Source organism: Phyllostomus discolor, chromosome 10 (genome assembly GCF_004126475.2).
Source record: "Phyllostomus discolor isolate MPI-MPIP mPhyDis1 chromosome 10, mPhyDis1.pri.v3, whole genome shotgun sequence".
Lineage (NCBI taxonomy): Eukaryota > Metazoa > Chordata > Mammalia > Chiroptera > Phyllostomidae > Phyllostomus > Phyllostomus discolor.
In genome coordinates this window covers 47,622,878-47,635,379 of record NC_040912.2, presented here as the reverse complement: position 1 = coordinate 47,635,379, position 12,502 = coordinate 47,622,878, and the positions used below count along the sequence as shown (strand labels likewise).

Below are 12,502 nucleotides of genomic sequence, written 5' to 3'. Positions count from 1 at the left end.
TGGCCCCATCATTTAGACAGAGCCTTTTTTCATGTCACTGTAACAATCTCATAAAGTCATAGTTCAGTAGCAAAAAAAAAAAAGGTGTCTATAGGGACGTACTTTGTCATTATTGATATTTTGTCAATTGGTTTGAACTTGTTTATCTGGTTGATCTTCCTGTCAAGTTCCACTTTCAAAGAGAAGCAACTACATGACCGATTACTTATATGCAAGTGGTCGAATAGTTATAACAACTCATAGGAGATTCTGTCACTGCATTTTACATTCTGCATTTACTGTTTGTGTTTTCCCTGATACCCAGATTGAAACAGGGCAGAGTCTTAGCTCCACCAGATTTGTAGAGAGCTGGTTGCTGCTAACTCTCTCAGCCTGAATGTTTCCCTGTGCAAATTTGCCACTGACCTGGAAAAGCTACTTGGGCTGCCTTCTGGGCTCTGTTAAACTGCGTGGGTCTTGATACCTCAGAAAAGTTTATTCTGTTTGTTCTCTCTTGCTCTTAGACCATCATCTGCAAATAGCATAAGCAGCACCACATCTTCAAATCATAGTGGCTACACTCCGGAACCCCCTCTGCCCCCAGTTGGAGGTGACCTTGCCAGCCGACTGTCAAGTGATGAAGGGGAGATGGACGGAGCCGATGAATCTGAGAAGTTAGATTGTCAGTTCTCCACCCACCATCCTAGACCTCTTGGGGTAGGCCACTGGATGTTTCCCTCCATGCATGTTCCCCCTATGCTTTGCAGGTGTTTAGGAGATCGTGTTAAAGGGCATACATTCCTAAGGAGAGGTCATCAGGACAAGCAACCCTGAGGTTAAGTGATTGCCTTAGAAATACACTTGAAAAACACAGAAGGAGAGGAGAGGGATCCCAACTTACTATTTAATCCTTTAAGCACCTGAGTATTTGTGGTCCACCTTGAAGTAATAATGCTTGGGAAATGGTGTTTATGTGCACTGGGGAGCTGACCTTCTGGCTTTGCCCATCTAAAAATGGAGACTTTGATTTCAAAAGTTAGTCTAGCTCACCTGCATTGGGAGCCACCTGTCTAAGCAGAGTGCCAGGGGCCAGCCCTAGCTGTTTCTTCCACGTTGGTTCTGAGTTTTTATTGTTATTAGTGAGTGTGACCATATGACACTGGTCCTGAGTGTGTGTGTGTGTATGTGTGTGTGTTTTAAGGAAACAAGGAGGCTTTTTATAGTGGCTTGATTGCTGATGAACAGAAAGGTCATTTTCTTCCCAATCCTTGAAAGAGCCCACTTTAACTATTCAGATCATTGAAATCAAGCTGAGAAACATAAAGAGGCATGAGCTGGAGATGTGTTTATGTTTGCTGTATGAGCACTTGAGAAGGAGATGCCTGGTGCTACCATCATAGAGCTGAATGCTGGGGGCCTGGCACATGGGACCCCATGGCTGGTTTGCTCTGGTGTCAGCTTGAACCCTGAAGGAATAGTTTTGACTCTTTCTGGAGCTCAGGGACTGTGTAGGTGAAATCGATCCTACATCAAGAAAGAGTGACTCCCTCCTCCCTCTGTCTGTGAGATAAATGAAGGCCAAATTCACTTCCTGTTGAGGGAACCTAAGGTTCACCAATAGCCTCTTGGCTAATTCAGAAGTAGTGAGGGATAATTAGGAATGCCTTTGATTGCCAGTAATAGAAAACTCAACTCATACAGTGCATGTGCTATGGTCATTTAATTGTCTCATGTCACAAGAAGTCTAGAGGTAGGTGGTTCCAAACTGAAGGACACTACTCTCAGTGTGTCTGCTACAGCTCCAGTCCCTCACCCAGTAGCATTTACACAGGGTGGAAAGGTACAAACAAAAAGGGAGTCTTCATTTATAGGGATGAAAATCTTCCTGTGAACTCCCTGGCCAACTTCCCCTTACTTCTACCAGACTGGCTCACATGCTCACCCTGCACCACTCAACAGCAGGGAAGGATGGGACTGCAGTGACAGGGGATGGAGCCAGCCAGGATTCATCCCAAGGTTCTGGGAAGAGACCTCCCTTCCTGCTCACTGCTCCATGTCAGATATCAGAACAAAAGTGTGGTTCTGTTAGCCAGGAAAAAGCAGGGAGAGGTGGCAGTGGGGTGGCAGTTGGCAAGATTGGCAACCTGTGGGGTCTCCTGCAGTGGCCAATAGCAAATCTGCAGCTCCGTTGAGGGTATAGTGTGCTACCGGGAACAAGAGCCTCTCAGGGCATGTGACTTTGCATCTCTATGGAGTTAGAGATACAGGTAACAAAGACAAAAAGGTACCTTTGGCTTCCAAGTCAGAAAGAGAGATTGAGCTCTCCCAGGAGGCCAGAATCTAGAATACATCAGGATGTTTGTCCACATGACAAGCTGCCAGGCTACAAAGGATTTGCTCAGCTCTGGCCAGAGTGGATTTGTGTGCCCTTAATGTTGTGCTGATTTAAACAGAAAGGCCACAGATGTGTTTCTTTGTTTTGTCTTTTCTCTCATGGTCAATAGCTATATTAAATCATTTTTGTAATGGACACTCATTCAGTGGGTCTTTAGCAATGGGATGAAGGAAGAAATGTCTAGACCTGGAAGAGCTCCCACACGATGCTGGGGGCCAGCTTCCCGCTGGAGAATTCCCTTTGCATGTTTCCTTCCCTCATCAATAAGCACTTAATATGAAAATAAAGAAAAGACTTTTTCATCAAAAGTACCAGATTTGATAGGTGACAAGATTTTAACACAAAACCCCCAAAACATAAGCAGAAACAAAACAAAGGGAAGAGCTCACATTTGCTCCTGAGAACTGTTCCAGGAAGGGTTGTGGAACAAGTGCCAACACAGCACTGTGTCTGGGACGGAGGCCAGGAGCTGCTGGGAGGCCCGAGGAAAGGGAGAGAAGCTGCATTTGAGTTATAGAGTCATCTGCAGACTCGTCTGAGCTCTAGACCAGCCAAATGTCACCTTCTCAGAGGCTGCTTCTTGCATTTCTGGTTGTCCTAACATCATAATAAAATGATGTTTATTAAACACGTTACTGCCCATATTTCAGCCACATAGTTTAAATGTAATAGTTTGATTTAAACATTTTGTGGGACCTTACCTCTCCAATCCGTCATTTTGCCCGGATCCCTACTGTCCTCATGGAAGAGGATGGGGTCCTTGGGCTTTATTCATTTATAATGAATAAACACAGCAGGCATTATAAGCATTACATATACCATAAGACCATGTAGTGTTTCCAAGGTGAAATGTAAAAAGTATGCAGTGCGTGTGTTGTGGGAGTTCAGAGTGACAATGTTACCCAGATAAAGGTCATTGGAAACAAGAGTCTTGATAGGGCACTGAGGGCAGGGAGGGTTGGGGTTGACGGGGAAGAAGGAAGAAGACAGGCAGACGGAACAGCATGAGTATAAGTATGGAGGCAGTGATGTGTCCTGGGCAGCCTGCAAGTGCTTATAGGAAAGGAGATGAGGTCAGGACTAGGAAAGGAGGAGTGCAGCCCAGTTAGAAATGATGTGGCTCTGTTGACCACGGATAGGAAAGGGCTGACCAGTTGGCCAAAGAACATCAGCATGAGCTCTTTCTATTACTGTGATAAGAAGCAAGGAACCACCAAGTTCCATAAGAAGATGGATGACTCAATAAGCAGGTGGTGCTGAAAAATCATCCTGGCTGGTTGTTGTTAGTTTAGGTTTTTTCAACCTACAATGTTGGCTTAATCCCAGATGTAGAGAAGGAGCCCTCAGTGCCACAGAAAATTAAATGTCACTATTGTTGAGTCATAATGTGATGTTCTGCAGAAAATCCAGAGCTCAAACTAAAGCACCACAGAAATATTTTTGGCTTCAGTACTGTTTGCTTCTTTATTTTGAGTTTAAGTGTACCCCTGTGTGTTTTTATGCAAATGTTATTTTTCTCTGTGTGGTTTATATTAGCTTATTAGCCTGTAATCAAAATTAAAACTTTTTTTTCTCACAGTTTTGCTCATTCGGAAGTCGCCTCATGGGACGAGGGTACTATGTGTTTGATAGAAGATGGGATCGTTTTCGATTCGCACTAAACTCCATGGTAGAAAAACACTTGAATTCACAGATGTGGAAGTAAGTGAACAGTTTTTGTGCAATGTAAGATCAGAGCTGCCCTACAACTATATGAACCCCCACTTTCTAAATGAGTATCAGTAGTTAGCTTTCAGCAGAACAAAATTATTCTGAAATCAGGATTCATAATTAATTCTTAAATGTCAGCTTTTCTTAATGGCTTGCCTACAGTTTTTCAGAGACACATACGATGTGTGTTATGCTTTGTCTTATTTGGAGGTCGCTTTTGTGTTGGTAATCTTCTAAATGAAAAGAGTATTAGATAAAATTTTATTTCTTTAACAGTGATAAAGAGCCTTTTGGCTATGAGTAAGAACACCTAAGGATATTTAAAATATGTTTCTGTTTGTAATATTAAGGCTATAATGTCAATACTAAAAATTTCATGATGGTTTTGGACCAATTTCTAATCGCTTAATATCCTATGAAAAAAATATGTACATCAGCCAACAGGGCAGATCCTGAGCGATGTTGTGAAGTTGGTTAAGCTTGTCTTTGGCCCTTCCCATCTCCCTAGAATTCTACTCACACTTCTCTCTAACCTAAACCCAAGCTTACATTCCATTTCTCTAATGTCCCTTTATTCTCCAACACCTCCCAATGTATTTACATTTTCATAGGAGTTTCATAAAAAAGGAAGAAACCTTCTTAGGAAAATGCTGTTGTGAAGGAATGACAGGCTAGACCCTCTCAAACCTCAGCACATAAGAAACTGCCATTCTGGCCACTTGATAAAACAAGACCAGCCTGCTGGCTATCCCCACCCCCCACTCCTACAAAGGTGAGCTCTTAAGGTATCATAATCGCTTAAAATCATAGCTCTCTCAGATCTAAGCCCAGATGACTCAGGAAAGCCAACTCTGAAGCCCTCACCCAGCCCAGTGAAGCCCAGGAGAGGCAAGGAAGGCATTCCTGAGACATGAGAGGGTACTGGCAGTGGGGATGGGAACAGAATTCAAAACTTGCCCTTCTCCCAGGTGTCCTCCTCTCTCCCAGGCAGCTGTGATGCCTCTTCATCATGGTGCCCAAGGAGCTTGCTGACCTGAACTTCTAGGAGGAGTACACTCCATTGTGTCTGCAGTAAACTCTCAGAGTGGACTTAGGACTAAATGAGAATACTTCCTATAAAGTAGGAAAGGGCCACAAGAGAAGCTTATCATTTCTTCCCATTTAAGTGACTGCCCAGTGTGTCTAAAAGGCACCCTTGATACCTACTTGTGTCCATTCTAAACAACAACAAATTGGTGCTGCATGCGGGGTTACCGTGTTCATGGTTATTTGTTAAATTATCCTTCTGCGATTGTTCCCCCAAGATGGCAGCCAGCCCTGGTGACTCTCGCAGCTCTTTGCTCTCCTGTGTTGTGGAAGTGTAAAACCCAGGCACGTGGAAGGAATGTGTTGATCTGTATTTCACTACCTGCTGTCCTGTCAGCTCAAGCTCCATATTCCTTTCCTCCTCAGGCACAGAAACCCGAGCCACAGGGCATCAGGTCCCTCCCCCCTTTTCAGGACTTGCCTAACCAATCTACTGTCACTGAGCAACATTGGGGCTGCCTGGGTGTCAACTCTGGAGAGCGTAGCACCCCGCTGCCCTCTCAACCTCGCTGCCCAAACCCCAGGCCCGGAGGGGCCCGAACTTGGAGGGATGGCAGCCGATGGGGCCGTGGAAGACATTAGGAAGAAAAGGAACGGCCAAGACTCTTTTTTCTTTAACAAGCATTTAACTCTGCATCAGGAGACGCCAACACAGTATTCTCTTTCAGCCAGGTCAGCATCTGGAGCTCCATGCCAGCTGGCAGGGGAGGATGGGCACTGTCAGTAATTTATTCGCATCTGTGGGCTTTTTACGGGACTTCCCTAGGCCAGTGTGCAAAGCTTAAACCAGACACAGCCCGCAAAGCTGAAATCCACTGCCATTTGGCCCCTAGACAGACACATAAACTGCTTAGCATTGGGGGGAAGGGGGTCCCGAGGACAGTGAGCAGCCACTTGGCCCTTGCCCTGCTTCCCCCTGCTCTTCTCTCCTACCTCTGCTATCCACTTACAATCAGTGGGACAGGAAGGAAAGGGAGAGAAAGTGTGCCAAAAAATAGCCCCATCCCAACAAGTGTCCGAGAGGCAAGATTAAGGACTTCAGCTCAGCTTGTCAGCTCAAGTGAAGCATGAATTTATACTATTGAATGGGGAAATTACAAATTGGGACATTCAAAGAGATCCCAGTTAAGGTCTTGAATGGGGTCCTCTCTAAATGAGCCATCTGATATTTGTAAATAACTTTTTATTACAAGTAACTGCCAAACCTCTGCCCGCATGTACTTCTATCCAGACTCTAACTGGTAAGAAACTTGAGTTGAGGGAGGATTGAGTGGGAGGCCTACAGTCCACAACAAGGCAGCTGAGACAGCAGGGCAAGTGTGCTGATGCCGCACGTGCTGAGACATGTTCCCTGGCACTGTTAGGAGGGGGTTGTACAGCGCCTGACAGTTCTAAGGGCGTGTTTAGACCTCTCCTGTCCAATTATATGGAAGTCCTTGCCCAGCATGCATAGTTTGTTGCTACTGAGAATTCACCTGCTCGCCATTCACCCACCCATCCATCCATCTGTTCATTTATCATTCATTCATTGCAATAAGTGCAATTAACAGAGCACTTGTTTAGTGCTGATGGGATCTTCTACATTCTTTAGTCTTGAGAGAAAGTAGATTTTCAAACACCATTATGGCCACAGTGTATATGGCAACATTTTTCTTTTATCTTTGATCTCCTTGGTCTGATGTTTTCAAGGATTCTGTTTGTCTATATTCAATGATTCCTTTGGATTCCATCCCAAAGACTGAAGCCATAGCTTCACCCAGTGGCAGGCAGAAAATGGAATCCTCAGAGAGAGCAGTGCTATGAGAGGCATGTCCTTGTCAGCAGGGCCTCTCTCCAGAGTTCCCTGATGGCACAGCTGGGAGGGAAGCCTCTCAGGAGAAAAGGGACTGAAGAAGCCCCATCTCACACCATGCTGCAAGCTCCTGGGTTGCAGATGCCAGACCTGCCCACCTTCCAAGTGCTGCTTTCAAAGGAGAGTGAATTCCTAGCTGCTAAAGAGCCCTAGCTATGCTGGAAATGATTCCCAGGGGACACTGGGAGAGGGCAAAGGTGAGAAATAAGAAAGAGCCAGTTTGACAATATTCACCTGACTCCTGAGGTCAGTATTCTTTCCTGTAAATCTGGAACAAATGGTGATCCCCAAGGCTCTGTGCTCCTCCTGGTCCCCAGAGTAACATCAACATCAGGCCATGGCTTGGAAGTGGGAGCCGCTTCTACCACCAGTCAAAGGATGGAAATTGTAGGGAGGCCCAAAGAGTGGCCCACCACCTGGTTCTGGCCTTGGCTCCACAGAGTGTAAGCGGCATGGCGTTTGCTCCTAGGCACCCCAACCTCCAGAAGGTCCTCCAGGACCTTCCCTGTCCATGTGTTCTCCTATGCCCAAACCCTACATTTGTCTTCAGAACAAACTAGAAATTCCTGATCCCCTTTTCTGGATACATGAGGGTCCCTGCTCTCTCACCCCTTTCTAACACAGGGACAAGAAGACCTGTTGAAGGGCAGCCACATTCCAATTAGAGCTCCTCTGAGTGAGAGCTGACATAGGGTGGGGAGGGGACAGGAAGAAGTCAGCCCTCAGTCTGAGCAAGTTAACATCTGCATCATTTCCTAGCCCCGACCCTCTGCTGCCCTGCAGCTTCCATAGCCTGGCCAGCAGGAGCCGGTAGCCACAAGCTAACATGGAAATGCCTCTCTATGGAACAAACCAAAGGCTGCAGACAGGAAATACAGGAGGAGGCTGGCCTGTGAGCAGAGGGGTGTTTCCCACTGTGCCTAGAGCCAAGAGCAGTGAGGGGTGGCGGGGGACAGGTGGGCAAAGGCTTCTCTGGCCCATGTGTGTAGGTGACAAAGCCTTGTCCTCACACTTCTCACTTCAAGCCAGGACCTAAGTACGAAATGACCACTTCTCATTAAAACCACCTTCATCATGGCCCCCCACCCCTTCAGAAAAGGAGACCAATACTGTTGGAGAAATTTATATTCTAAATCACTATTGCCTTTTATTCACGAACCTGAATCAGCCATTATCCAGTAGCCAAGCATGGAGAAAAGGATCGGAAAACCTGAAAGTGTTTGAAAAGAGTTTGCTGGGTATGGCAATGGGGGGAGCCACAGGGACTAGGGAAGGGCCATAATTCAGATTTTGCCATCCCTCAAGGCTTCATTTTCCATAGTCTGGTCCTACCGGGGTTTTCTCTGTAGCCCTGATACTCGCACTTAATCGAGCCTCTGAGGAATGCCAAGCCTGTTTCTCACTGTTTCTCTTTCACTCTTCTTTCATGTTTAGGAAGATCCCTCCTGCGGCAGATAGCCCCATGCCCTCGCCAGCAGCCCACATCACCACCCCTGTTCCAGCATCCGTTTTACAGCCTTTCAGCAACCCCAGTGCTGTGTATCTTCCTTCAGCTCCCATCAGCTCGAGACTCACCTCTTCTTACATAATGACATCAGCCATGCTCTCAAACGCAGCTTTTGTGACATCGCCGGACCCGAGTGCCCTCATGTCACACACCACAGCTTTCCCTCATGTGGCTGCAACCCTCAGCATCATGGACTCAACCTTCAAGGCCCCATCCGCGGTGTCCCCGATACCAGCCGTCATCCCTTCCCCATCCCACAAGCCATCCAAAACCAAAACCAGCAAATCCTCAAAAGTCAAAGACCTGTCTGCCCGTAGCGACGAGTCTCCAAGTAACAAAAAGAGGAAGCCGCAGTCCTCAACTTCCTCCTCCTCCTCCTCATTCTCCTTGCAGACATCCCTCTCGTCTTCATTATCAGGGCCCCACAAAAAGAACTGTGTTTTGAATGCCAGTTCAGCTTTGAACTCCTATCAGGCGGCCCTTCCCTATAACAGTCTGTCCATGCACAACTCAAACAATGGGGTGAGCCCACTCAGTGCCAAACTGGAGCCCTCAGGACGGACCTCGCTGCCCGGTGGCCCCACGGACATAGGGAGACACGTGGGCTCGGTGGGCGGTGGCAGTGACTCCTGTCCCCTCTCAGTGCCCTCCCTTGCGGGGGACCTCTCTCTGGCCTCACACAATGCCGTGTCTTCTCTGCCCCTCTCTTTTGACAAATCAGAAGGAAAAAAGCGTAAGAACTCAAGTTCTAGTAGCAAAGCCTGTAAAATCACTAAAATGCCTGGTATGAATAGCGTTCACAAAAAGAACCCGCCCAGCCTTCTCGCACCGATGCCCGATCCCGTTAACAGCACCTCCTCTCGACAGGTAAGGGACCCATCCTGGCACTTCCTTCTCAGTCTCCAGGGCAGGGGGAGCTGGGCAGCACCCCTGCTTAGCCAGGTGACTCTGTCTCATTTTCCCATATGCAGTTGTCCCCCTCTGCTCCAAGGGCAATTCACTTAACAAATACTTTCTGCAACGCTCACTTTGTGCTAGGTGAGAAAAGCAGTCACCTGGGAGCTGGAAGCATTACGCAAATATTTTCTCATTTAATCCTCACAACCCAGTGCAGTTGGTATAATTGTTATCACCACCTTATAGATGAGTAAACTGAGGCATGAGGAGATTCTGAGTTCCACACTCCACTCCCATTTTATGTCTTGAGGTTCTGAGGATGATTTTATTAAAGAGTTCTATTGCCAAGAAGTTTCATCTGATCTTTCGGAGTCCCCTTAGGAAGAGCTGAGGCCCAAGCAGGTTAAATCATGACTGGGGTCCCACCTGAGGGGTGATAATAGCTTATGCTTCCAGCTCCCAGGTGACTGCTTTTCTCACTTCATCTGACAGCCTCAAGGCCCCCTCTTACTGATGTAACTTTTTGTTTCTGAAAGTAAAACTAACTCACACCAACCAGCACAGAATTGTTCAATGCCATTGTACAAATAGGATGGTATATTGTGAGGAAAGCTATGGGAATGTGGCATGGCCCAAGAAGAATCCATGTTTCTTTCCCTTGCATTCTGTTCACATCCTCGAGTCTAGTCTGTCTCCTCAGGCTGGGGAAGCCACTTAAGAAAGTCCCCACCTTCACCAGACTAATGCCAGTAGGGCACGGAGGAGGGGCCGAGTCTGGCAGGAGGACCAAAGTCTGCAGGTTTGCCCAAGGGGCTTAGGCGTGCCAGGGCAGCAAGCAGACTGTAGCAGCAGCGCCAGACTCACAGCCACAGAATGAAGTGGACCAGACCCTGAGCCTAGCCCCGCCTGGGAATGAGGACTTGGGAGAGATGAGGGACAGTTGTTAAAAAGATGTTTTACTGTTTTGTGTCATTTTTATATGAGACTTGTTAAAACCTCACGAAGAGAACATCTTGAGGGGGATTCACAAATCACAAGTAAACACTTGAGAAACAGCAAGTTTGGATCCCAAGGGCCAGACAAGCTGCAACTGAGGCCAAGGTGAGAGAGGGGGAGACATACGTAGGTCGTCTCACTAGAGCCCGTGCTGCCTTCTGACTCCCCAGTCCCAGGGGTGCAGGGGGAGGGGGACCAGCACCCACAGGGCCCTATGCTGAGGCTTAACTGTGGGTCAGTGCCACCTCCAGGTTTCAGGGCGGACAGCATAGCCAGGACTTCCGAAAATTGAACATGCACATGAATTACCTGGGAGTTTGTTAAAATGCAGGTTCTGAGTCAGCAGGTCTGGGGTGGGGCCTAAGACTCTGCATTTCTAACAGGCCACTTGTTTGCCAGCCACACCCTGAGCAGCAAGGAAGTAGTATCACCCATTTTAGAGAAAGTCCTAGCAGCTAATACTTATGGAATGGGCTCTGTTCCAAGTAGTTCAGATATATTAACTTATTTATTCCTTACCTGTTTTGACCCACCCCATTTTATAGATGAGTAAACGAAGGCACAGGAAAATTAAGCAGTGTGCCCAGAGTCACACAGCAAGTAAATAGTAGGGTTGGGATCCAAACCAGGCAGTTTAGCTCTGGAGTCTGGGCTCTTACCCCCCTTGCCTCTGTGTTAATGGAGTGCCTCTGTATTGAGTGAGCGTTGCTTGCTCTTTTGACCCTTTGGTCTGCAGGAACATATGAAATGTTCAGCAAACACTATGAATCAGGCACCACCAGTGGTGGTAAGTGGAGCAGGGTAAGAGGATCAGGCAAGCCTCCACCAGTGAGTGCCCATCAAGAAGGAATTCAAAAAAGCTGATGAATGTAATGGGCTGCCTCAGGTCTAGCCTGCAGAGGTTCTCTAATGCAGGTGATACCTGGGGCTTGTCCCCCCAGGTCATTAAGAAAAGGCTTTGTCCAGGGTGACTGCCAGTGATTCTCAAGTGTTGGAGAAAAAAGCTTTTGGAATCTCTTAATTCTCTTAGGAGGTTGGAAAGGGTGTGGCTTGAGGTTGAGAAATTCAAGGGAAACCTATGCTTTGGCGACCGATTGAGGGCCTGTTTACTTGTATCTGATAGGTATAAGGCCAGAATTTGCACAGAAGTATTAAATTAAACAAAAGAACTGTGAATGTAAGACAAATGTCTTTATGCAAAGTCAAGTAGAGGACCAGTTCTTATAGGCCAAAGACAGGAGCTGCCTGTGGAATGGTACTCACCTGAGGACTAGCCCAACAGGTTCCAAGGAAGCCAGTGAATAAGGGGAGGAGCTGGACTGCCACACCTGCTCACTCCCAGTGCACTGTCCGAGGACCCAGCTTGGCCTCCCACTTCCTGATGGGGAAGACCTGTGCCATCTTGCTGTTTTTCTTAGGAACAGTAAGGTGTGCACTGTGTCTCCTAGCCAAGAACACTGACCCAGAAAAAGACCCAGGCTTTTATTCCCCACTGGTCCAGGGAAGTCTGGGCTAGAGGCAAGGTGGGTCTGCAACTGTGTTCAGAGGTGGATAAATCTGTATAACCCATTGGCAGCTGATGGGAAAACTGGGCCTCTGCTGAGTTAGATGCTCCTGAGGGGAGGGGCAAGCCTCTAGCCAGATGCTTTTGTCCTCACCCCTAAAACTCCCAGTATCTACATCTAGGAAGCAGACCTAAGAATGCCCCTCCATGATGAGAGGGGCATCTTCAAAGTACCCCCGAAACATGTTAATTTTCTCTGCCATTTAAAGTGGAAACAAGTTCCAAATGGATGCGAGGAGAATGAGCATGTTATCACGCAGCCCCTCTCCTTTCCCCAGCAACATGCAGGATGGCGGGGAGGGGAGGTCTTTCCCCACTTGGCTCACATATCTGAGTAGGGCTTCGCTGGTGTCTTTCAGGTGGGAAAAAATAGCAGCCTAGCTTTGTCACAATCCAGCCCTTCAAGCATGTCCAGCCCAGGACACAGCCGACAGGTAAGTTACTGGGGAGCAAAAGTTCATAGGGTCATCAGCAGGGTGGAAAGAATGTGGGTGTTGGAGTCAGACCCTGGTCCAA

The 12,502-nt window shown here is 47.3% G+C and overlaps 1 protein-coding gene across 13 annotated transcripts in view; it reads left to right on the top strand.

The window, feature by feature from the left end:
• Positions 1 to 12,502, top strand: part of ATXN7L1 (ataxin 7 like 1) — a 229,369-nt gene that overhangs the window by 212,375 nt on the left and 4,492 nt on the right. For 9 of the 13 annotated variants that reach the window (XM_036010755.1, XM_036010754.1, XM_036010753.1 and 6 more), the window contains 5 exons: positions 504 to 696; positions 3,954 to 4,075; positions 5,537 to 5,842; positions 8,457 to 9,396; positions 12,346 to 12,420. In XM_036010755.1, coding sequence (XP_035866648.1) covers positions 504 to 696; positions 3,954 to 4,075; positions 5,537 to 5,842; positions 8,457 to 9,396; positions 12,346 to 12,420 — 1,636 coding nt within the window. Of the gene's footprint in view, positions 1 to 503; positions 697 to 3,953; positions 4,076 to 5,536; positions 5,843 to 8,456; positions 9,397 to 10,410; positions 10,528 to 12,345; positions 12,421 to 12,502 lie in introns of all 13 variants that reach the window. The other 4 variants (XM_036010756.1, XM_028526201.2, XM_028526200.2 and 1 more) reach the window with 2 other exon arrangements.